The sequence below is a fragment of the Ranitomeya imitator genome, chromosome 10, assembly GCF_032444005.1.
Source record: "Ranitomeya imitator isolate aRanImi1 chromosome 10, aRanImi1.pri, whole genome shotgun sequence".
Taxonomy (NCBI): Eukaryota; Metazoa; Chordata; class Amphibia; order Anura; family Dendrobatidae; genus Ranitomeya; species Ranitomeya imitator.
Window position 1 is genome coordinate 73,798,186 of NC_091291.1, and position 26,695 is coordinate 73,824,880.

The 26,695-nt window shown below is 42.5% G+C and overlaps 1 protein-coding gene across 1 annotated transcript in view; it reads left to right on the forward strand.

Annotated features, from left to right (window-relative positions):
- Positions 1–2,524, forward strand: part of NLRX1 (NLR family member X1) — a 105,766-nt gene extending 103,242 nt beyond the window's left edge. The window contains exons 7-8 of the mRNA XM_069742126.1: positions 1,237–1,488; positions 1,943–2,524. Coding sequence (XP_069598227.1) covers positions 1,237–1,488; positions 1,943–2,249 — 559 coding nt within the window. The 3' untranslated portion in view covers positions 2,250–2,524. The remainder of the gene's footprint in view (positions 1–1,236; positions 1,489–1,942) is intronic.
- The last annotated feature ends 24,171 nt before the right edge of the window (positions 2,525–26,695 follow it).

Consider the following 26,695-nt stretch of genomic DNA (forward strand, 5'->3'; position numbering starts at 1 on the left):
GTCAGAATTGTAAAAATTGGCCTGGTCATTAACGTGCAAACCACCCTTGGGGGTAAAGGGGTTAAGCAGAAATCATAGAACAGATTTATGAAAATGTCTTAACAGGAAATAAATCAATTGCATTGCAATTTTCATTTTACCTAAGCAAAATTAAAGTTGCAACCAATCACAACGCTGCTTTCATTTGTCAAGAGAAGAATACAAAATGAAAGCTGCTGTATGATTGGTTGATGTGGGCAGTCAGAGGCTGATTACCTGTCTACATATTAGTACATGTAATCGAATATGTGACAGATTTGAGATCTCATAATAAAGTTTCCTATAATAATGGGGTGGGGATATGTATGGCTGTTATTGAGGTGATTCATTGATCGTAAGCATGAAATGTGCAAAGAAAACACATACTTTAGAAATAATTAAAAGAGTTGTCTTATGTTCTTTAAGACGCACTACTCTCCAGCCTCCGCTTACTGGTTGCTTGAGGACAATGTGCGCCTGCTTAATTGACAGTTTAGGGTGGCAAGAATGCAGCACCACCGACCCAAACTGAGTATCATATGATGCTAAAATCCGAGGCAGTTTACCTCTCGGGCATCGGAGGAGCACTGTAGCATTGAAGTTGGCTGGGATCAGGAGCTAACTGCACTCCGGAGATTCTGGCCAGCTTTTGAGCAATACTAACAAGCTCTACTGCTAAATACTTGTATCGTGACCTTAGCCACTTCTGCTAGTGGCTGGTTACCTAGGCAACGAGTCATGAGCAATGAAAAATAAAATTGTAATTTATCAGGAGAGTGGGAAGGAATTTTACTAAACTATAAACTGGAAAGTGGCTTTTTTTGCAAGCACTAATTCATCATGGCCGCCAATGAAAACGGGAGAAACCCTTTGAGACTCCTACGAGAGTTAAATTAAATACAATAATCACATTATGAATAGTGCTGTATGGCGCAGTGTTGTTTTCAACATTCAAGACTAAAAAATACGTTTTCCTGTACTTGGACACAACCTTAACCGTTACAATACCGTAACCGATTTGCCTCCATGATAGGTCAGACATATTAGACCATGCAGACCGTCTGAGATGATATTCGAGTAGGATGCTTAATATTGTAGGAGGGTTTTGCACTGTAAACCTGCTTGAATGTTAACTTACGTGGTAGAATTGTGTTGTCTACTTGGTGTACATATGGTTTAAAGTATCCGCATTCATAAATTCTCATACCTTTGTCCTAGGTTATGTAACAACCCTTTGGCACCGGAGGGAGCACAGTTAATTGTGGAGGGACTTGCTGATAACACTTCATTAAAGCACTTGTCTCTACTCCGCACAGATCTTGGAGATGAGGGTGCTGAAATTCTGGCAAATAATCTTGGAAAAAATAAACATCTCCAAGAAATAAACCTAGCATACAATGGGATCCATGACCAGGCTGCACTTAGGCTGGTGGAAGAGGCTTCACGTCACCCAACACTTGGCAGAGTTCAGTAAGTACCATCATCCATCAAAGAGTGTAATAGACTGATAAAGTGCTAGAAGACTAGTTATTGCATATTTTGGAGCTTAAAGGGCTTGTTCCATCAGAAAGGATCTACAAGCAGTAGATCTCATTATGGTGTACTCGGGCCATCCATGTAGAACATGGATGGTCATGTACCTGTCTTGTAATACTGCAGGCACTGTCAACTTCTCTTGCTAAGATCAGCTGTTTCCCAGGGGTCTTTGTAGTCAGATCCTTGGTGATCAGCTGATCGTCGCGGTGTCATTTATATTATTGCGGTGGCCTTTAATTTAACCTATTATGCAGTTTGTCAACAATCGTTAAAATGTAACTTCAGCTGAAATTAAATTATGATTTGGGTATTGCGTGGGAAGTACAAGATTAATATTGTTTTCAGTTTTGAAGAAAAAATATTTTACTGTTTTGTTTGTTTTTTTCAGTCTGTATTTTAATGAAGTTTCGGACAGTGGTCTCCGTGCCTTGCAGACTTTAGGTGATGTCAGAGTTATTGTATCTCTCTCAGAAGGATCAGATGCATCACGTCATTGGTCTCTGATCCTGAGGGAGCTTAAGGCCAATGCTGGAGGCTGGGACCAGGCACGGATGGGCTCACACCTCACTTTGCTATTGCGGGATCTACAAAGCAGCCGGGCACTGACTGGAAACTGGTGGCGTAAAGCACGTATTCTACGTGTGGAGACCGAGGTCAAACTTATGCTGAGCCGTATACATCAAGGGAAGCTATGAGTTACCGACTGTGCCTTTAAAGGTGTATCCCAGTAAGAACAAACCACCACTGATCAAGTAGTGATAGGTGATCACTGGTTTTTACTGGAATTCCACTTTTATTTTGCAGGATTTCTATTTATTTTCCTATGTTTTTTGCTCAAGGAAACAAGGTTACAGTTCAGATGACTATATGTAAAGGTGTGTTTTACCTTTGTATGCTGCTTGTACAGGTTGTCTGCTGTATCGATCCTCTGCACTGTACATAAATAATAAATGCCTTCTTTATTATTACACTTGTGCCGTCTTCTCATGTTCTTTGCTCACATATGCACACACTGAATATACAGCAACCATAGCTATCAAATTCGGAATTAACCCCTTCCCGACATGGCCACTTTTCAATTTTTGCATTCTCATTTTTCCTTGCCCTTCTTCCAAGAGCGATAACTTTTTTATTTTTCTGTCCAATCAGACACACCATTCATTTTTCCACATAATTTGCTGAAAAATGAGGAAAAAATTACAAGTACAAAAAAACACTCCACAATTCGGATATTGTTTTTGGGGAATTATTTTTATAGTGTACAATGTATGGTAAAAAAGACCTGGCAATATGATTCTCCACGTAAGTACAATTAAGACAATACCAAACGTCTCAAGTTTTTTTTTTAATTATTTTGGTGGTGAAAAAATCAAAATTTGTAAAAATAAAAAAAAAAAATAATTTTTAAAACTTTTTTTTAATTTTTTTTACAGTTTTTACTAGTCCTCTAAGGGTACTTGAACCTGCAATTTAAAAATAAATGCAGCTCGCAGCACTCCAATATTGGACAATTACAAAGGGCACACAGGCATGAAAAGGACGCATTGTCAAAAAAGTTCCAGTGATTCCACTTACAAAAAATTCAATAGAATTCAAACATGCTTGAAAAAGATCTATGGCAGGATGAAACATCACATGTATGGAACCATAAATGGAACCTTACAGTTTTTTTCACCTGAATTGGACGCTGTCTCTTTCTTCTATTGAACCTGCAATTGTCTGATCTCCTCTTCTGCTCTATAAACCAATACAACAGTATTGCAGCATATAATAAAAATCACAGTGTCCTTTGAAGCCTGGCTGCAGGCTGGGTTTCAAGAAAGCTCCATAATGACAAGCATAGGGGTCTTCCACAGACAGCAATAGAAATCCATAGTCGCCCCAAAATCGCGGCACAGGGGTGCTGGTTGGCTCATAGAATAGATCGCCCCCATGCCTGTGTGCTGTTTATGCCTCTGTCAGAGTTTGACAGCAGCATTTAACAGGTTAACAGTCATGGGCAAAGCCATTATTTTCCGCTCATAAACCCACTATTGATTTGCACTGTACATACAGTATATGGCGGATGTCAGTAAGGTGGAAAACAAAAACATTTTTTGCACCAAATTCATCAAAATTGTGATAATTCATAAACTTTACGCAAAGCCCAAATTGTCTTCAACAGGTTTTGAGACTTTAGTGGGAAAAGTCAAAAATGTCATGAAATATTTTTAAAGGAGATCCAGAGTCATATAAAAATTATAAAGATTTTATCATTCCAAAAAAGTTATCAATGGTAAACATATACAATATAAAAATGTATATGGGTATAAAAGGTTGTGATCCATAGGTGAAATGAATGAACAGTGGCTGGAGGCTTGGTCAGGATTACATAATAATAATGATGTGGACCATCGATGAATTTTATCAAACTACGCAAGAGATACCAGCATCAACTAGCTTTCTTATGTCTGATTGTTCCATTTATTACCCTATAACAGATTATGGCAAGGGAGCAATCTAGTGGAAACGCTGTGATGCGCAGTCTATTATGAAGTGTACGGTACGTTTCTGGTGCACGCTATACAAATAACACAATTATAGTTGGTAAACGATTACCCATTTGGTTTCATGATATGTTGCAAGAAAATGCGCCAAAATACCTGCCGTACATTAGTTACATAGTTATTAAGGTTGAAGGAAGACTATAAGTCCATCTAGTTCTACCCATAGCCTAACCTAACATGCCCTAACATGTTGATCCAGAGGAAGGCAAAAAAAAACCCATGTGGCAAAGAGTAAGCTCCACATTGGGGAAAAAATTCCTTCCTGACTCCACATAAGGCAATCAGACTAGTTCCCTGGATCAACGCCCTATCGAGGAATCTAGTGTATATACCCTGTAACATTATACTTTTCCAGAAAGGTATCCAGTCCCCTCTTAAATTTAAGTAATGAATCACTCATTACAACATCATACGGCAGAGAGTTCCATAGTCTGTTTGCATTTGTACATGGGGGGATTGGAGTAAAATTGCTCCAAATTTTTCATTTCATGAATTAATCTAAATCGTCTGGAAAAGCCACATTGACTTAAAAGTCACAAAACTAACTAAACTACAAAGACAACTTGAAAAAAGGCACAAAGTCATTTGATGAATCAAATCAGTAAGTCAATAATTGAGAAATATTAACACCAAAATACTTGTGGAAATGCAATATGAATCAGCCCATACTCTGCAAAGAGATCCTAACAGGAAGAATAAAGTCAGTCTGAAAAAAACAAGTGGTAAATACTGGTGCAGAATTCATTGCAAAAAATGGTATAGATTTACCTCTCATTGTACCCTTTGCATTTCATACATTGACTTATGAATGTCAGCATTTACAGCGCGCACCCTGGTGATTACTAGGGTCAGTGCAATTATGGTGATACCAAACCTTTAGTTGTTGGTTTGTTTTCTTCTACTACCGCATAAAAAATCTTACATTTTGTTAACAAATATTTGCTTTTTGCCTCCAATTCCATCTTTGAAGATCCTTTTTTTTTTCTTTTTCCATAGAGCTGTTTTGGGGATTTGTTTTTTTGTGTTCAAAGCCTTAGCTTTTGTTGGTATTGTTTTGGAATACATTGGTATGATAGAGAAGCAACTCATTCGGGAAAATAGGTTACACCCTGAAAAAAAAAACTGCAATTGACCCTGCCGTTTCCTGTACAGACTAGCGATCCTGATCCCGCAGCCTCTAGTACAGGCGAGATAGCCCTAACCACAGACTAGATGATGGCATCTTGGACTTTATGCTGCCTGAAAGGCTGTTGAGCGCTTCACGTTCCTCCTAAAGAAATGGATGGAAGATCAGAGTGTAAATTACATATAGAAGAGAAAGGGTTAGTGCGCACGTTGCGGGAAGTCCTGTGGATTTTTTTGGACTGATTTTGGTACATCCGCAGGTAAACCGCACTGCAGATTACCTGCGGAATTACCGTGGATTTACCGCGTTTTTTTTTGTGGATTTTGTGTGAATTTCACATGCGGTTTTACACCTGCGGATTCCTATTATGGAGCAGGTGTAAACCGCCGCAGAATCCGCACAAAGAATTGTTATTCTGCGGAATAAACAACACTACGTTTCTGCACGTTTTTTTCCGCAGCATGTGCACTGCGGATTTTGTTTTCCATAGGTTTACATGGTACTGTAAACACATGGAAAACTGCTGCAAATCCGCTGCGGATCCGCAGCAAAATCCGCAACGTGTGCACATACCCACAGTGTACTGAAATAGAAAGAGATTCCAGAGTGAATAAAATAAACCATGAAATACAAAATAAAGGGTTAAGTATGACCTGTTAGAAAATATGCCGCCTACTTCCTAAAAAGAAACCGAAAGAAGATGGATGCAGGTAAAAGAACATAAACAGCAAAGAAATAAACCCTTACTGGTCTTTCACTAACTGGCTTAAACTACAGAAGTATGGCTGGACATCCAAATGAGGTTATCACCAGCCGAAATACCAGCAAGGGGAAAGTATATAAAGCCGCACCCGAAAGGTGTCAGGGCAGACAAGAGTAAATGAAAATACCTTTTATCCTAAAAAGACTGAAGCATGAATAGCAGCAGTTGAAAGGCCAGGGGAAAGGTGTATCTGCTGTGGCTCGGTGGACAGAGACGCCGACCACAAACCAAAGATACAAGCGTTGAAACGCAGATGCATGACAGTACCCCCCCTTCTACGAAGGGCTACAGGACCCACTGAGATCCCCAAATGCTGATGCCAATTACAGAACTCCCTAACTAGGCGATCTTTATATAAATCTTCTGCATCAACCGAGGAATTATGCTTAGGACCGAAACCCTTCCATTTAATGAGATATTGCTGTCGATGTCTGACACATGTAGAAACCAAAACTTGTTCCAACTCATACTCTTTGTCCTCCTCAATTATGTCCTGAGGACTCTGTGTCCCCTCAAACTTTTTAAGCGAGGAATGGAAGGAATTATTAATCCTCCACGCAACTGGGAGTTGGTGCTTGACCGTCAAAGGATTAATGATATGTGTTGGTCTGTATAAGTATAGACCAACAGACTTAGGAGCAAATTTCGCTTGGGGTATGTCTCTATCAGTTTTGTACATCGAGAGACTGAAATTCTTGCCCATTCTTCCTTGGCAAACAGCTCGAGGTCAGTGAGGTTTGATGAAGATCGTTTGTGAACAGCAGTTTTCAGCTCTTTCCACAGATTCTCAATTGGATTGAGGTCTGGACTTTGACTTGGCCATTCTAATACCTGCATACGTTTATTTGTGAACCATTCCATTGTAGATTTTGCTTTATGTTTGGGATTATTATCTTGTTGGAAGACAAATCTCTGTCCCAGTCTCAGGTCTTTTGCAGACTCCAACAGGTTTTCTTGAAGAATAGTCCTGTATTTGGCTCCATCCATCTTCCTATCAATTTTAACCATCTTCCCTGTCCCTGCTGAAGAAAAGCAGACCCAAACCATGATGCTGCCACCACCATGTTTGACAGTGGGGATGGTGTGTTCAAGGTGATGATCTGTGTTGTTTTTACGCCAAATAAATCATTTGGCATTGTTGCCAAAAAGTTCAATTTTGGTTTCATCTGACCAGAGCACCTTCCACATGTTTGCTATGTCTCCCAGGTGGCTTGTTGTAAACTTTAAGCAACACTTTTTATGGATATCTTTGAAAAATGGCTTTCTTTTTGCCACTCTTCCCTAAAGACCAGATTTGTGCAGTGTATGACTGATTGTTATCCTATGGACAGACTGTCCCACTTCAGCTGTAGATCTCTGCAGTTCATCCAGAGTGATCATGGGCCTCTTGGCTGCATCTCTGATCAGTCTCCTTGTTTGAGATGAAAGTTTAGAGGGACAGCCGGGTCTTGGTAGATTTGTAGTGGTATGATACTCCTTCCATTTCAATATGATCGGTTGCACAGTACTCCTTGGAATGTTTAAAGTTTTGGAAATCATTTTGTATACAAATCCGGCTTTAAACTTCTCCACAACAGTATCACAGACCTGCCTGTTGTGTTCCTAGGTCTTCATGATGCTCTTTGTGCTTCAAACAGAACCCTGAGACTATCACAGAGCAGGTGCATTTATACGGAGGCTTAATTACACACAGGTGGATTATATTTATCATCATTAGGCATTTAGGACAACATTGGATCATTCAGAGATCCACAATGAACTTCTGGAGTGAGTTTGCTGCACTGAAAGTAAAGGGGCCGAATAATATTGCATGCCCTACTTTTCAGTTTTTGAATTTCCACAAAATTTAAAATACCCAATAAATTTTGTTCAACTTCACAATTGTGTTCCACTTGTTGTTGATTCTTCACCAAAAATTTACATTTTGTATCTTTATGTTTGAAGCATGATATGTGGGAGAAGGTTGAAAAGTTCCAGGGAGCCGAATACTTTCGCAAGACACTGTACACTGCTCAAAAAGATAAAGGGAACACTAAAATCCCACATCCTAGATATCACTGAATTAAACATTACAGTTGCAAATCTTTATTTATTACATAATGGAATGTGTTGAGAAGAATAAAACATAAAAATGATCAATGTAAATCAAAATTAAAATCCCATGGAGGTCTGAATTTGGAATGATTCTCAAAATCAAAGTGGAAAATCAAATTACAGGCTCATCCAACTTCAGTGGAAATTCCTCAAGACAAGGAAATGATGCTCAGTAGTGTGTGTGGCCACCTCCCTACAAAGCCTGGGCATGCTCCTGATGAGGAGGCGGATGGTCTCCTGAGGGATCGCCTCCCAGACCTGGACTAAAGCATCTGCCAACTCCTGGACAGTCTGTGGTGCAACATGACGTTGATGGATGTGTGAGACATGATGTCCCAGATGTGTTCAATCGGATTCAGGTTTGGGGAACGGGCGGGACAGTCCATAGCTTCAATGCCTTCACCTTGCAGGAGCTGCTCACACGCTCCAGGCACATGTCTGGCATTGTCCTGCATTAGGAGGAACCCAGGGCCAACAACACCAGCATATGGTCTCACAAGGGGTCTGAGGATCTCATCTCGGTACCTAATGGCAGTCAGGCTACCTCTGGCGAGCACATAGAGGGCTGTGCGGCCCTCCAAAGAAATGCCATCCCACAGCATTACTGACCCACTGCCAAACCGGTCATGCTGAAGGATGTTGCAGGCAGCAGATCACTCCACGGCTTCTCCAGACTGTCACGTCTGTCACATGTGTTCAGTGTGAACCTGCTTTCATCTGTGAAGATCACAGGGTGTCAGTGGCGAATTTGCCAATCCTGGTGTTCTGTGGCAAATGCCAAGCATCCTGCATGGTGTTGGGCTGTGGGCACAACCCCCATCTGTGGTCGTTGAGCACTCAGACCATCCTCGTGGAGTCGGTTTCTAACCGTTTGTGCAGACACATGCACATTTGTGGCCTGCTGGAGGTCATTTTGCAGGGCTCTGGCAGTGCTTCTGTTCCTCCTTGCACAAAGCCTGAGGTAGTGGTGGTGCTGCTGGGTGGTTGCCCTCCTACGGCCCCCTCCACGTCTCCTGGTGTATTGGCCTGTCTACTGGTAGCACCTCCAGCCTCTGGACACTACGCTGACAGACACAGCAAACCTTCTTGCCTAAGCTCGCATTGATGTGCCATCCTGGATGAGCTGCACTACCTGAGCCACTTGTGTGGATTGTAGAGTCCGTCTCATGCTACCACGAGTGTGAAAGCACAACCAACATTCAAAAGTGACCAAAACATCAGCCAGAAAGCATTGGTACTGAGATGTGGTCTGTGGTCCCCACCTGCAGAACCACTCCTTTATTGAGTGTGTCTTGATAATTGCCAATAATTTCCATCTGTTGTCTATTCCATTTGTACAACAGCATGTGAAATTGATTGTCAAACAGTATTGCTTCCTAAGTGGACAGTTTGATTTCACAGAAGTTTTATTTACTTGGAATAATATTATGTTGTTTGTGTTCCTTTGTGTTCCTTTTATTTTTTTGAACAGCGTATATATGTTATATATATATATATGGCTTGAGAAAGGCAGAGAAATCTGCCGAAACATTGCTACTAATGGATCAGTAAGGCTTTTTGGAGTGCTGCCTGTTTTTTTCTAATTTTATATTGTATAAAATACGATATAATATATATACAGTATGTCAAGATGAGGTCTGGAAGTCAAAGCTAAATTTCAGTGATAGCTGCTCATAAGATTGCTAGAGAGGCAAATCAGAACCCCTGCTTAACTGCAAAAGAACTTTAGAAAGATTTAGCAGACTGGGTGTGTGGTACATTTTTGTCCTGTTCAGAGACACCTTCACAAATATGGCTTTCATGGAAGATCCATCAGAAGAAAGCCTTTCCCTAGTCCTCACCATAAAATTTAGCCTCAGAAGTATGCAAAAGAACATCTAAAGTAACCTGATGCATTTTGGAAACAAGTCCGGATGATCATAGTTATGTGTGCAGTAAAAAGGATTCAAATTGTCTCCTCAGAGAGGAAGAGGACTAGAACTCTAGTGCCACCTATTGGAAGTAGCAATCCTAAAAGTAAATGTCGACTCTTTAATAAGCCTTGTCACATGACGTAGGCCAAACAATAATCTCAATTTGCAGACACTGTCTCTGGGTACTGCGCAAAAAAAATGAGAAAAAAAGGGCACAGAATTTCAGGAAAAAAACATCTTGCCAATCATTCTTTGGGGTTGTGTTGCAGCTAATGGCACGACGAACATTCCACAGGTAGAGACAAGAATGGAATCAATGAAATTTCAGCAAATTCTTGAGGCAAATATAATTCCATCAGTAAAAAAGCTGAAGATGAAAAGAGGATGGCTTCTACAAATGGATAATGATCCTAAACACGTGTCAAAATTCACCATAGACGGCCTCAAGAGGCGCAAATTGAAGGTTTAACAATGGTCCTCACAGTTCCCTGATCTGAACATCATTGAAAATTTGTGGCTAGACCTCAAAACAGTACATGCAAGACAACCATGGAATCTCACAGAACTGGAAGAATTTTCCAAAATTCAAGAATGGATGAAAGTCCCTTGAACAAGGATTGAAAGGCTCTTGTCTGGCTAAAAAAAAAATTACAATTTATGATACTTGCAAAAGGGGGTGCTACTAGGTACTAACCATGCATGGTGCTCATGCTTGTGAGTCCTAAAACGAATTTCAAAAACAACAAACATAGAAAAATTCAGAAAAACATACCATAGGAAAATGTTGGTATTATGTACAGGGGCGTCTGTCCCTGTGTGCTGCATACTATAGTGCTGGGCAGCCCGCCTGCTAATATTAATAGGCTGTTATCCACACACTTTGCATCACACTTACCTGTGTGACTGGCAGTCTATGCAAGCCCTATTTATGCGTTAGCCAGTAGATAGAAAAATATTTAGAATTGAGAGTCCTCAGTAGTTGATGCCTTTTAATGGCTAACTGAAAAGATGGTAAGAAATTGCAAGCTTTCAAGACTACACAGGTCTCTTCATCAGGCAAAGACTAAAACAAATTCTGAAGAATCACATATTTATGCACAACATAGAGAAAAAAAAGGGGAAAACCATGGATAAGACAGGTGACATGAAGCAGAATTATCATGAGTGATAAACAGTTATGTCCATAAATATTGGGCCAACTCTTAGGTAAGGAATGTTTTATTGTCCTCTGATTAGGGTCTCTGTTGTGATGACCCCTCATAGTCTGAGGGGCAAGTTCCTTAGTTGATGTAAAAAGACATAAATCCGTGCGACACATTCATTCCTGCATTAAGAATTCATTCCTGCATTTCTTAATGCAGGAATGAATGTGTTGCATGGATTTATGTCTTTTTACATCAACTAAGGAACTTGCCCCTCAGACTATGAGGGGTCATCACAACAGAGACCCTAATCAGAGGACAATAAAACATTCCTTATCTAAGAGCTGGCCCAATATTTAAGGAAATAACTGTTTAATGTTGGCCTAATGCATACTGATCTGTATGTATTGCAACAACTATTGTTTGTTTAATATGATGTGATTTATATATCTGCATGCATATTGTTCACATGTCAACAAAGTTAAAAAAAAAAGAGTCCTCATTTACAGACAGGATGTTCCTCCTCCCCTTCCCTGTGAGCACATTTCTTGTGTGTAGCTGAAGCAGAAGGACTCACAGCAGATCTCTCTCTCAGAAACCAGATTGATCCTGTTCTCATGTTTTAAGCTGGATAGTCTTAATTCTTAATAAATGAACATTCTCTGTTGCTCGTTGTGGACATCACGCTGATTAACCCGCTGCTAACAGGTTATGGGCCCAGGAGTCAAAGCAATCCCAAACCTCCAGAGCACAGAGATTGAAAGACAACAGCAAACTGAGAAGAAGTAAAATGGCCACCAGCGGCAACTCCACAAAGTTTACAGTGCCCAGCCTGAATAACCAGAACTACCAATCCTGGAAATTCAAGTTGAAGATGCTGCTGATAAGAGAAGGTACGTGGAAATACACTCAGGACCCTAAGCCTGACCCAGTACCACAAGAATAGCTAGCAATGGATCAGAAAGCACAGAGCACCATATCACTCAGTATAGAGGATGATCAGATTGTGCATGTGTGTAAGTGTGAATCTGCAAAGGAAATGTGGGAGCAGTTGCAGAAAGTACATGAGAGAATAAATTTAAGTAATAAACTCTATCTAATGAGAAAGCTGTATCAGTCTAAGCTACACAATGACCAGGACATGCAGGACTACATTAGAAATACTCTGGAGACCGTAGAGCGCCTGCGGGGCATTGGGGAAGATATGAAGGACTTCCATGTAGCAGCACTATTACTTAGTGGTCTCCCAGAAAGCTATGACACTCTGGTAACTGCACTAGATGCACGCCCAGATGATGAGCTGACATTGGAATACGTCAGAGGAAAGCTTGTAGATGAATATAAGAGAAAGGCAGAAAATGTGAGCAACAAGATATGTAACAAGGAAACTGCTTTACAAACACACTATGTACCCACCAGCCAAAACCACCCTAAAGAGACACGTGAATGTTTTGTATGCAAGAAGCCAGGTCATTTAAAAGCTGAATGCAGAGTCTGGAAAGATAAAATGAGTCAGTTGAAAAAGCAAAACAGCCAACAGAGAGTTAAGAGTGCTGTATCTGGAAACAATGATTCGGCAAATACTGAAGCTGCATTCACATCAGTCAATGCATTTAAATCAAAGCATGCGTGGTGTATAGATTCTGGTGCAACCAGTCACATGACCAATGACAGAGACTTCTTTACTAAGCTTAACCAAAATAAGTCAGAGAAAGTGATAATGGCAAACGGTAAGTGCATGAACTCAGAAGGCATAGGAGACGGTTATATTGATTGTAACATCTCTGCAACACAAAGTAGATGGATCCATGTGAAAGATGTACTATATGTGCCTAGTCTTGAAAGTAATCTATTATCTGTGAAAAAGCTCACAAAACAAGGTAATGAAGTTACATTTAAGGAAGATAGCTGCATCATCTCAACGGAGGCTCACACATTAGCAAAAGGAAAAATCAGAGATGAACTGTATCAGTTGAAATGTAAAGAGTGTGTATGCACAGCTAAGCAAGAACTGCACAAGAACTGTATTCATGTATGGCACAGGCGGCTTGCGCATAGAGACCCAGAAGCAATAAGAAAGTTATTTCAAGAACAATTAGCTGATAATATTACAATTGATTAATGTAATCAGACAATGAGGTGTTCCAGCTGTATCAAAGGGAAAATGTCCAGAAAGGCCTTTCCTAAGAAAAGTACTACAAGAACAGAACAACCACTAGATTTAGTACACACGGATATCTGTGGTCCAATGCGTACTCAGACCCCTGGAAAGAAGAGCTATTTTCTTACATTTATTGATGACAATTCAAGATATACAGTTGTCTATTTACTTCACAGCAAAAATGAAGTTCCAGAGAAACTTGGAATATATCTAGCTGAAGTACACAACAAGTTTGGAAGAATGCCAAAAACTTTACGTGCAGATAATGGAACTGAGTATACAAGTAATGAAACAGAGCATTTTAAAGAAAAATGGAATCATATTTCAAACTACTGTACCATACAACCCTGAGCAAAATGGTGTAGCAGAAAGAAGGAACCGGACACTCTGTGAAAGCGCAAGGAGTATGTTATTTGATGCTAATTTGCCTACAGTATATTGGGGCGAAGCTATTATGACGGCTTGTTATCTTCAGAACAGACTACCAAGTAAAGCGACAGAGTAAACTCCATTTGAGCAATGGAATGGTACAAAACCAAAACTACAACACATAAGGATTTTCGGAAGTAAAGCATTTGCACATGTTCCCAAAGAAAAACGAACTAAGTGGGAATCTCATGCCAAGGAAGGCATCCTGGTAGGCTACAGTGAAACCCAGAAAGGTTATAGAATTTTACACCCAGAGACAAACAAGGTCACAATAAGTAAAGATGTAGTGTTTGATGAAAACTTCGTGTCACCCAAGTTTTATGACATTATGCCAGTAGTCCAGATGAAACAACAACAATCTCAATCACAATTACAAGACAACAAAGAAAATAATGTAGAAGTCTGGCTGGACTCTTCAACCACTGAAGGAACAACAAAAGGCCTAAGTGAACCTGAAATTAGACGGTCGTCAAGATCAAACAACGGAATACCAGCTAAACGTTTATCCTACATTGTGAAGACACTGCCTGAGTCAGAACCACAGTCATGGGATGAAATGCAGAAACTACCCGCCCATGAAAGAACAAAGTGGATCGATGCCGCGAATGAAGAAATTAACTCGCTTCATCAACTTCAAACTTGGAAACTCACTGAGTTACCACAGGATAAAAAGGCAATTAAGTGTAAATGGGTATTTAAAACCAAATATGATTCTGAAGGTAAAGTCCACAGATTTAAAGCGAGGTTGGTCGCAAAAGGATATTCTCAAAAATATGGCGAAGACTATGATGCTACTTTTTCCCCCGTTGCTAAGCAGACAACATTTAGAGCATTGTTGGCGGTAGCTGCAGTACAAAGGATGTTTGTCAGACATTTGGATATCAAAACTGCATTTTTAAATGGTGACATTGAGGAGGACTTATACATGACTCAACTTGAAGGTTATGTAAAGGAAGGTGAACAGAATCTTGTTTGCAAACTACAAAAAATCTCTTTATGGTCTTAAGCAATATGCGAGAGCATGGAACTCTAAAATGAACAAAGTCTTGTTAGAAGAAGGATTTAAGAGGTCTAGCGGATCCATGCCTGTACACGAGATATACAGATGGAAAATGGATGTATACAGGTCCTTCTCAAAAAATTAGCATATAGTGTTAAATTTCATTATTTACCATAATGTAATGATTACAATTAAACTTTCATATATTATAGATTCATTATCCACCAACTGAAATTTGTCAGGTCTTTTATTGTTTTAATACTGATGATTTTGGCATACAACTCCTGATAACCCAAAAAACCTGTCTCAATAAATTAGCATATTTCACCCATCCAATCAAATAAAAGTGTTTTTTAATAACAAACAAAAAAACCATCAAATAATAATGTTCAGTTATGCACTCAATACTTGGTCGGGAATCCTTTGGCAGAAATGACTGCTTCAATGCGGCGTGGCATGGAGGCAATCAGCCTGTGACACTGCTGAGATGTTATGGAGGCCCAGGATGCTTCAATAGCGGCCTTAAGCTCATCCAGAGTGTTGGGTCTTGCGTCTCTCAACTTTCTCTTCACAATATCCCACAGATTCTCTATGGGGTTCAGGTCAGGAGAGTTGGCAGGCCAATTGAGCACAGTAATACCATGGTCAGTAAACCATTTACCAGTGGTTTTGGCACTGTGAGCAGGTGCCAGGTCGTGGTGAAAAATGAAATCTTCATCTCCATAAAGCATTTCAGCCGATGGAAGCATGAAGTGCTCCAAAATCTCCTGATAGCTAGCTGCATTGACCCTGCCCTTGATGAAACACAGTGGACCAACACCAGCAGCTGACATGGCACCCCACACCATCACTGACTGTGGGTACTTGACACTGGACTTCAGGCATTTTGGCATTTCCTTCTCCCCAGTCTTCCTCCAGACTCTGGCACCTTGATTTCCGAATGACATGCAAAATTTGCTTTCATCAGAAAAAAGTACTTGGGACCACTTAGCAACAGTCCAGTGCTGCTTCTCTGTAGTCCAGGTCAGGCGCCTCTGCCGCTGTTTATGGTTCAAAAGTGGCTTTACCTGGGGAATGCGGCACCTGTAGCCCATTTCCTGCACACGCCTGTGCACGGTGGCTCTGGATGTTTCCACACCAGACTCAGTCCACTGCTTCCTCAGGTTCCCCAAGGTCTGGAATCGGTCCTTCTCCACAATCTTCCTCAGGGTCCGATCTCCTCTTCTCGTTGTACAGCGTTTTCTGCCACATTGTTTCCTTCCAACAGACTTACTATTGAGGTGCCTTGATACAGCACTCTGGGAACAGCCTATTTGTTGAGAAATTTCTTTCTGGGTCTTACCCTCTTGCTTGAAGGTGTCAATGATGGCCTTCTTGACATCTGTCAGGTCGCTAGTCTTACCCATGATGGGGGTTTTGAGTAATGAACCAGGCAGGGAGTTTATAAAAGCCTCAGGTATCTTTTGCATGTGTTTAGAGTTAATTAGTTGATTCAGAAGATTAGGGTAATAGGTCGTTTAGAGAACCTTTTCTTGATATGCTAATTTATTGAGACAGGTTTTTTGGGTTATCAGGAGTTGTATGCCAAAATCATCAGTATTAAAACAATAGAAGACCTGACAAATTTCAGTTGGTGGATAATGAATCTATAATATATGAAAGTTTAATTGTAATCATTACATTATGGTAAATAATGAAATTTAACACTATATGCTAATTTTTTGAGAAGGACCTGTATTCTCTTATATGTGGACGATGTAATTGTAGTTCATCAAGAAGAAGCTGAAATTGGGAAAATTACTAACATTTTGAACCAGCATTTTGAAACGAAAGACCTAGGAAATGTGACATATTATCTAGGAATCCACATCTAGAGAGAGGAAGATGGAAGTTTTCTTTTAAATCAAAGTGCAAAGATTAATTCAATTTTGGATCAGTTCGGAATGACGGAAGCCAAAGGTGTATGAACACCAATGGAATCATCCTACCTGAAACTGGAAGAAGATGACCTGTTGCCTAACAACGAGAAATATCGACAGGCAGTGGGGGCACTTCTATATATATCAACTACGACTCGACCGGATATTACAACAGCAGTTGGAATATTGTGCAGATATGTGGAGAAACCACGCCAAAAGGACTGGAATGCCGTTAAAAGAGTTCTCCAATATTTAAAAGGGACACAAGGTGTAAATTTAAAAATATCTGCAGCAGGAAATCTAAAACTCACCGGCTATGTTGACTCAGATGGGGCTGATGATTCGCAAGATCGTAAATCCACAAGCGGATATGTATTTAAACTTGGAGAAAGTTCAATCTCCTGGTCTAGTAGAAAACAAGTGTCTGTTGCTTTGTCATCTACAGAAGCTGAGTATGTATCCGCAGCCTATGCAAGTCAGGAGATCATTTGGCTAAGACAACTGATGGACGATCTTGGTAAACCGTTAACTCAGCCAACGGTGATATATGAGGACAACCAAGGATGCATTAAACTTGCATGCAGTGAAAAGATCAGTGCTAGAACTAAGCACATCGACGTCAGATGTCATCATCTACGTGATTTAATAGATCGTGGCGTAATTCAATTTGTTTATTGTGAAACTGATAAAATGTTAGCTGATATTTTGACCAAGCCATTGCCACGACCTAGGTTCCAAGAATTGAGAACCACTATGGGACTGACATAATAAGTAGTTGTTGAGTGGGGGTGTTGGCCTAATGCATATTGATCTGTATGTATTGCAACAACTATTGTTTGTTTAATATGATGTGATTTATATATCTGCATGCATATTGTTCACATGTCAACAAAGTTAAAAAAAAAAAAAAAGGAGTCCTCATTTACAGACAGGATGTTCCTCCTCCCCTTCCCTGTGAGCACATTTCTTGTGTGTAGCAGAAGCAGAAGGACTCACAGCAGATCTCTCTCTCTCTCAGAAACCAGATTGATCCTGTTCTCATGTTTTAAGCTGGATATTCTTAATTCTTAATAAATGAACATTCTCTGTTGCTCGTTGTGGACATCACGCTGATTAACTCGCTGCTAACATTATCACTCATGATAATTCTGCTTCATGTCACCTGTCTTATCCATTGTTTCCCCCCCTTTTTTTTCTTTCTCTATGTTGTGCATAAATATGTGATTCTTCAGAATTTGTTTGTCTTTGCCTGATGAAGAGACCTGTGTAGTCTCGAAAGCTTGCAATTTGTTACCATCTTTTCAGTTAGCCATTAAAAGGTATCAACCACTGAGGACTCTCAATTCTAAATATTTTTGCTGCTAGGCAGCCAACCCCTCCATAATTTGCTCAGTGAGTGGGTGGCTGTTTTTATCAGTAACTTGCACCTATGCTGCCGTTGCCTTTATCAGTGGGGGACTGCTGCAACGGAACGTTGTGGACGCGGCGATACTAAATATGTGTACTTTTATTGTTGATTTTTTTCATTTAAATATTTATTTAGAGATAGTATGTATTTTTTATTATTATTATTTTAGATTTTTAAAAAATATTTTTACAGTTGTTTAGACATTTTTTTTTTTTTACTTTTTCTAACTTTTTTACTTTGCCCCACTATGGGACAATCATTTTTTGCATGCTGATCACTTCTATAGCATGGAGATGAAGCAGCATTGCCATGCCATAGAGCTCTGCGCTGCGCATGATCAGCATGTTTCCTAGCTCTGGCGACCTGGATGTTGTCATGACGACATGATGTGAAATGCATCAGTCCACAGGCTGCGCCCCTGGGCAGAGGGGACACGATATTCCCCTTTTGTCCTCCCCCACCTTTCTAATTCCCACAGTAAATATCAGCAGGCTCCGGCCCCCTGCGGCTATTGTAATGTATGTCTGGCCTGCTTTTTCTATTGGCCTGCCCTGTGTATCTGTGTTATATAATCTGTGTGCTGAAAATAAAGTGTGTTCTTTTAGGCTGGAAATACGTGGAGTAGCAGTCAGCTTTTATATGCTCTCACATAATCAAGGAATTCCAGCCAGCATTCAGAATCCAGCAAAAGCAGAGTGGACCTCCTGAAACACGGGGTGGTACTGAAAGAGGTACCCCAGCTTGGTAGACCCCGTTACACTGGTGGCAGACAGCGGGATACCCCTTCTACAGGAGAAAAGGAATGAATGGAAGACAACTACCAGAAGTTAAAGAGGACTACATTAAAAGATCTGGTGGAAGCCCGAGGGTTAATCGCCAGCAACAAAACAAAAGCGGATTTGATAGCAGCCATCATGGAACACGACAGTGCAGCGCCCCCCAATGTGAATGTGGAGGAGACTGAATTTCAGAGGGAGGTAAAGAACAGACTGGTGTTCTATGGCCCAAACCCTGCAGTAGAGATCATACGAGAGGTGATGGCTGATGTGTGTACTGATCTGAAGGAAAAGATGGCCGAGCGGAACAGGATAGAGCTGGCCAAGATGGAGATGGCAGAGCGGAGAGAGGAGAGTCAGCAAGCAGGGGGAGCTCTGGCCTCCGCCCAGGTACCTTCAACAGTAAGCCACAAAAAGATCCAGTATAATGCCTTCCGACAGTTGGGGGAGGCAGAGGAAGACATTGATAGCTTTCTGCAGGACTTTGAGCGGCTGTGTACCCTTCATCAAGTGAAGCCGGAGGAACGGGTTCAGATTCTGGCCAGCAAGCTGACAGGCCGGGCAGCGGACGCCTATCGCACGGTACCTGATGAGGACTGTATGGACTATGAGTGGATCAAAGAAGTGATCTTGGCCTGGTATGCGCTGACACCAGAGGCATACCACCAAAAGTTCCGCGGACTTATAAAACGAGTAACCGATACCCACGCTGAATGGGCCTGTAAATTACGGCGGTCACTGCTACAGTGGGTGCAAGGGAGCCAAGCAACCACTAAGGAGGACGTCCTCCAGCTCTTCTTGTTAGAACGATTATTTAACCCTTGTCAGGCTGCATAATTTTACAACCTTAACAGGCTGCATAGGTACAATTGTACCTTCACATATACCTCCACTGTGGGAAGACTTTACTTGGTTTCAGAAACTAAAGTTCATTCAGCTACAAATGTTATGCTGATATCTATTGTTCAGTGTTGTTACTGGTCACTTATGTTGCTGTCAATTAAGTTAATTCAAACTGGGAGTGGCTTCTACTTGTCTTCCTGCCTCCCTCCTCTCATTAGCCATTTTGCTGTTCATCTCATTGCTGTGAGCACACATTTCTAGGCTTGTGAAGTCTTCAATTTCTTGGAAACGAAGGTAGGAAAGTCTCACAGCATCTAACAGCCAGTTATACCTTTATTCTCATTATGTGGGGACAGAACAGTCAAATTGTCTTTCAGCCTGGACTTGGCTTACATATATTTTGTATGAAACTTATCACTATAGGTATAATTTTTATACGAAAAATGGATAATAATTAGTATCTACATATTGTTTTACGATGTTTTATTTATATTCAGCACAAAATACGAAGCCAAAATTCATCTAGCAAGTCATCATGAGTGATAGTAATGCTGGATCTAGTTTCCGCCATAATCCAAGAAAACGTGTTTGCAGGTTAGTATAATTTTGTGAAAAGCCAATAATGTAGTATTTCGGAAAATTATTTATTTTACATTTTTTCATATTTACAGATTTACGTCTGACGAAATAATGCGAATGCTAGAAGAATCTGATTCTGAGCATGAGGATGAACCATATGTTCCATCTGATGATGAAAACTATGTACCACAAGTGGATGTTACTGAAGAAGATTCAGACATTGAACAAGAAATGGTCATAGAGCATGAAAATGAATACGAATCAGACGAAAGTGTTGAGGATGATTCTGTGCCTCAAAGTGCAGGCGACATTTGGACTGCTAAGGATGAAACTCAATGGTGCAGTAATCCACTGCCAAATGCACAAACAAAATCTCGTAATGTCCTACGACAAAGAGGTGGCCCTGCAGCAATCAGCAACCTATATACAGCAAAAGAGCTATTCAAGTCCATCATGACTCCCGAGATGTGTGACATCATATTACGGGAAACGAATCGAAAGGCCAAGAGAGTTTGTGATGCTTACAACAACGAACTGGTACAACGTTTTCCTGATTCTTCCAAACGGCCACCACAAAAAACATTCAAGCAATTTACTGAAACTGAACTTCATGCATTTTTGGGCATACTGATTGCTGCTGGTGTGCACAGAGCCAACAAAGAGAATCTGGAGGAAATGTGGAATGTTGCTGCTCTGCCTCTTATACGTGCAGCCATGTCTCGTGACCGCTTCAAGATGATACTCAGATTTATCAGGTTTGACAACGAAAATACACGTGCAGAACGTGTGCAAACAGATAAAGCTGCACCAATACGGGACATCTGGACAATGCTGAACAGTAATCTGGAGAGAGCCTACAAGCCATATCATTGTATCACCGTCGACGAGCAATTATTTCCATTTAGAGGTCATACTAAATTTACCCAGTATATACCTTCAAAACCAGCTAAATATGGCATAAAGATTTTCTGGGCTTGTGACTCATCAAATGCCTACCCTTTACAAGGTCAGCTCTACACTGGGAAACCAACTGATGGTCCTCGACAAGTAAACATTGGAGAACGAACAGTATTGGACCTAGTGAGCTCGTATAAAGGCTCTGGAAGAAATGTCACCACCGATAACTTCTTTACAACCATGGAACTAGCTAAGGTATTGAACTCCTGGAACATGACACTAGTTGGTACAGTGAGAAAAAACAAAAGGTTCCTACCTAACAACATGCAGCCTGCCAAAGAAAGGCCTGTATACTCGACAAATTTTGCCTACAATCATGATGCAACAGTCTGTTCATATGTACCAAAGAAGAACAAATCAGTCGTGCTTCTATCATCTATGCACATGACGGGAGAAGTTGAAGAGACACTAGCAGCCAAGCCAGAGATAATAAAATACTACAACATAACAAAAGGTGGCGTTGATGTTATGGATAAAATGTTGGGAGAGTACACTGTGAAACGACGAACATCACGTTGGACTTTGGCATTTTTCTACAATATGATTGATGTCAGTGGGTTAGCATCCTACATCATCTACAGAGAACACAATCCAAGCTTCAGGGCAAAGGATCAACGAAGAAAGTTCCTGAAAGATCTCGCAAATCAGCTGTGTATGATTGCAATTGAAGATCGTAGTACAAACAAAATGATAATGAGAAACCATTTTCTTCGAGGTGCAGTAGAAATGGTGCTTGGACGATGCATTGTGGTAGCATCGCAGCCAGCAGCTGGCCCCAAAATACCTCATGGTAGTCGTGGACCCTCCCCTGTTGTTGGTAGTTGCTATGTCTGCAGAGACCTGAGGCGAAAACAACGCAAGACTAGAAAGTCTTGTGTGGTTTGTGTGAAACCCATTTGCGATGAACACTCTGTAGCAAAGCCAACATGCATTACTTGCAAAGAAAATCAATAAAAAAAAGTTTCTTACATTTTCTTTTATAATGTAAATGAACAGTTTTTTACTTGTTTATAATAGTTAAATAGCATTATCATTAAAAAAAATTTTATGCTTTTTCCCTTGCATTATCTTCATTCAAAATATATGAGGTACATTTGTACCTATGCAGCTTGTTATGGATGCAAAAAGATCTCGACCCCTTATCTCGGAAGCGGGTGGAGATATTTTATTGAAATTTGGCCAATATATTCTGGACCAAAAATGTAGAGATGTCACGAAGTTTCAGCCCTCTACGTCTTTTCAAAAAAAAGTTATTGCAATTTTAAAACGGAATAGTTACAATTGTACCTATTCAGCCGGATAAGGGTTAATGGACTAAACCCCGAGACACAGGAATGGCTTCGGGACAGGCGGCCAATGACTCTTGAGGAAGCCGCTCGTCTGGCCGATGAACATCATGATGCCAGGAGGCCTCAGTTGTCCGGATCAAAGATGGTCACTAGGGGTCCACCCATGGACCTGGAGGGCCCCAAACCACCGAAGATTGTAGGGGGACCAGCTAGAAACCCGGCCTACCACAGTTCCCCTGGGGCGCGATGCCACACCTGCCGTCAGCTGGGCCACCTGTAAAGACAATGTCCCAACCGGACTCAGCATACCCAGTGGCCAAAGGTGGGAACAGCTACCTTCCGCCGGGCCGCTGTACACTGCTACCAAGGTGAAGCTGACCCGGCATTGGGGGCTACAACTAACCAAGGGGTGGAAGACATGGAGGAAGTGCTGCATGAAGTAGACCTCGTGCAGGCAGCCCGGGTAGATAATTGACAACAGCATCGACAGGTCGTGTGGGTTAATGGGAAACGCATGCAGGGACTAAGAGATTCCGGAGCAACTTTGACCCTTGTGAAGCCTCATATCGTCCGGGACCAAGAGAAGACGGACCGGACAGTGGCAGTCCGTGTAGCAGGGGGAGCCATACATCGACTACCCACTGCCAGGATTCACCTGAACTGGGGAGTTGGGGATGGCCTTGTTGAGGTCGGCTTGATGGAGGATTTGCCTGCAGACGTTTTGCTGGGGAATGACTTGGGGCCCATGTTGTCTGCCTTCTCGGTTGCTCCTCTGGCTGAGACATATCCTGTGACCACCCACAGTCAAGCTCGAGCTGCGGAGGCGGAATCACAGTCAGAGGAGGCCCAGGTAAGACATCCCAGCCCTACACGTTTTCCCATAGCCAGACACATTTCTTGGGCCACCCCAGATGAATTTAAGAGGGAGTTACTTGAGGATCCTTCATTGGAGGGATATTGTGGGAAGGCACAGGAGGGGAGAGGGGTACTGGAAGGGGAACAGTTTATATGGAAGCAGGGACTCCTCTGCCGGATCACAGAGCAGCACCACACAGGGACGAGCCCTACTATCAAACGACAGCTGGTAGTTCCCAAGAAGTATAGGCAGGAGTTACTGCGAATCTCTCATGACATACCCTTCGCCGGGCACTTCGGCGTCAGTCGCACCAGGCATCGTCTGACACAAAACTTCTTTTGGCCGGGGGTAACCTATGATGTTCGTCAATAATAGTAATAAATAATAATCTTTATTTTTATATAGCGCTAACATATTCCGCAGCGCTTTACAGTTTTGCACACATTATCATCACTGTCCCCGATTGGGCTCACAATCTAGAATTCCTATCAGTATGTCTTTGGAATGTGGGAGGAAACCGGAGTGCCCGGAGGAAACCCACGCAAACACGGAGAGAACATACAAACTCTTTGCAGATGTTGTCCTGGGTGGGATTAGAACCCAGGACCCCAGCGCTGCAAGGCTGTAGTGCTAACCACTGCGCCACCATGCTGCCAGACCTGTGACAGTTGCCAGCGCATTGGCAAGAGGGGAGATCGATGCACGGCCAAATTACGCCCCCTCTCCATTGTGGAGGAACCATTTAGCCGAGTAGCAGTCGATCTGATAGGGCCCTTAGCCAAACCCTGTCTGTCAGGGAAAAGGTATATATTGACAGTGGTAGATTATGCCACACGGTATCCAGAGGCGGTTGCGTTACCTAACATACTGGCAGAGACGGTGGCGGCTGCCCTGCTCCAGGCTTTCTCACGTGTTGGATTTCCCCGGGAGATTATCTCAGACCAGGGTACCCAGTTTACAGCAGAGGTGACCAACCAACTGTGGAAGCTGTGCGGCGTAAAGTCCATTAGTAGTGCCCCGTACCACCCACAAACCAATGGGTTGTGTGAACGCTTTAACGGGACGTTAAAACAACTCATTGGGACTTTTACCAGGACCCACAGGGTCTGGGAGAAATTCTTGCCTCACCTCCTGTTTGCCTATCGAGAGGTGCCCCAAGAATCCATGGGGTTCTCCCCATTCGAACTGGTATATGGGAGACGGGTAAGGGGACCCCTAGGCTTAGTGCTAGAACACTGGGAAGGGGAGGGCATCATAGAAGGGGTACCTATTGTACCCTATGTGCTGGAATTCCGGGACCGCCTACAGGAGCTGACCCAGGCTGTACGTGGGAACATGCAGGTGGCCCAGCGGCGCCAGCGCGTATGGTACGATCGGAGGGCCAGAGAGCGCACCTTGGAAATAGGGCAGAAGGTCCTGGTGTTAGAGCCCGCTAGGCAGAACAAGTTCCAAGCTGCATGGCAGGAGCCCTACCAGGTAGTGGGGAAAATAGCCGACACCACCTATAATGTCACCAATTGTGACGACCCCAGGGTTATCCGCATGTTCCACGTGAATATGCTGAAGCCCTATCGGGAGCGCCCTGAAGAGGTAGTGGCCATCTGTGCACCTGAAGCAGAGGATTTAGCTGGACTTCCCTTGCCTGATGTCTTAGGGGAGAGGACTCAGTCTAAAACATGGGACCAGGTACACTGGGGTGAAGACTTAGGTCCCCGGGAGAGACAGCAGGCGGAGAAGTTGTTGAGGCAGTGACAGAGGATGTTTTCGGGGAAACCCGGGTACACTCACCTGGCACAACACAAGGTTGAGACCCAGGATCAGACCCCCCTGCGACAACCCCCCTTCCGCATCCCTGAGTCTGTACGAGAAGGGATGCGACAAGAGATACAAGAGATGTTGCGTTTAGGGGTCATTGAAGAGATAGTCCCTGGGCATCCCCCATAGTGTTAGTGCCCAAGAAGGATGGGACTACACAGTTTTGTGTAGACTATCGTAAGCTCAATGAGAAAACAGTGACGGATGCGTATCCCATGCTGCGTGTGGATGACTTGTTAGACCGGCTGGCAGGGGCAAAGTATTTAACCACCATCGATCTATGCAAAGGCTACTGGCAGATTCCCCTTAGTCCTGATGCTATTCCCAAGTCGGCATTTGTCACCCCGTTTGGCTTATTCCAGTTTCGAGTTATGCCATTCGGGTTGAAGACTGCCCCGGCGACCTTTCAGAGGCTGGCTGACAGGCTTCTGGATGGTCTCCAGGACTATGCATGTGCCTACCTGGATGACATCGCCATCTACAGCGCGACATGGGAAGAGCATCTAAATAACCTAGAGACAGTATTAGACAGGATCCACAATGCCGGAATCACCCTGAACCCAAACAAGTGTCACGTGGGCAAAGCAGAGGTTCAGTATTTAGGGCATTGGGTGGGAAGTGGGAAACAGAGACCAGAACCAGCCAAGATTGAGGTCATAGCCAAATGGCCCACCCCACGCACTAAAACCCAGGTCATGGCGTTTCTAGGGACAGTAGGGTATTATAGGAAATTCGTTCCCAATTACAGCAGCGTGGCCAAGCCCCTCACTGATCTGACCCGTAAGAACCAACCCCGCCGAGTAACCTGGACCCCAGAGTGTGAGGAAGCCTTCCGCCAGCTAAAGGACGCCCTCACCAATACCCCTGTATTGGCCGCACCCGATCCAACTAAACGTTTCCTTGTTCACACAGGCGCTTCTATGTTTGGATTGGGGGCAGTACTAAGCCAATTCGGGCCGGACGGCCAAGAACACCCGGTAGCTTACCTGAGTCGGAAACTACTGCCCCGTGAAGTGAGCTATGCGGCCATCGAGAAGGAGTGCCTGGCAATAGTATGGGCACTCAAAAAGTTACAACCGTATTTGTATGGATGACAGTTTTCCGTCCTGACGGACCATAATCCCCTAGTCTGGCTAATCGGGTCTCCGGAGACCACGCCAGATTACTGCGGTGGAGTTTAGCCCTACAACCTCTGGACTTCACCATCCACTACAGACTCGGCAAACAAAACGGTAATGCCGATGGACTAAGTTGACAAACGGAACTTGTACCAACCCCATAAACTTCGGTCATCCCCAAACCGATCCGTTAAGGATCAGACTGTGTATGCCGATCGCGTCGCTGAAAAGGGGAGCCGTGTTACAGAACCCCCAGCACCAAGAATATGTTACGCAGTATATATTATGTATAATAGGTTCCATGTGAAATGCATCAGTCCACAGGCTGCGCCCCTGGGCAGAGGGGACACGATATTCCCCTTTTGTCCTCCCCCACCTTTCTAATTCCCACAGTAAATATCAGCAGG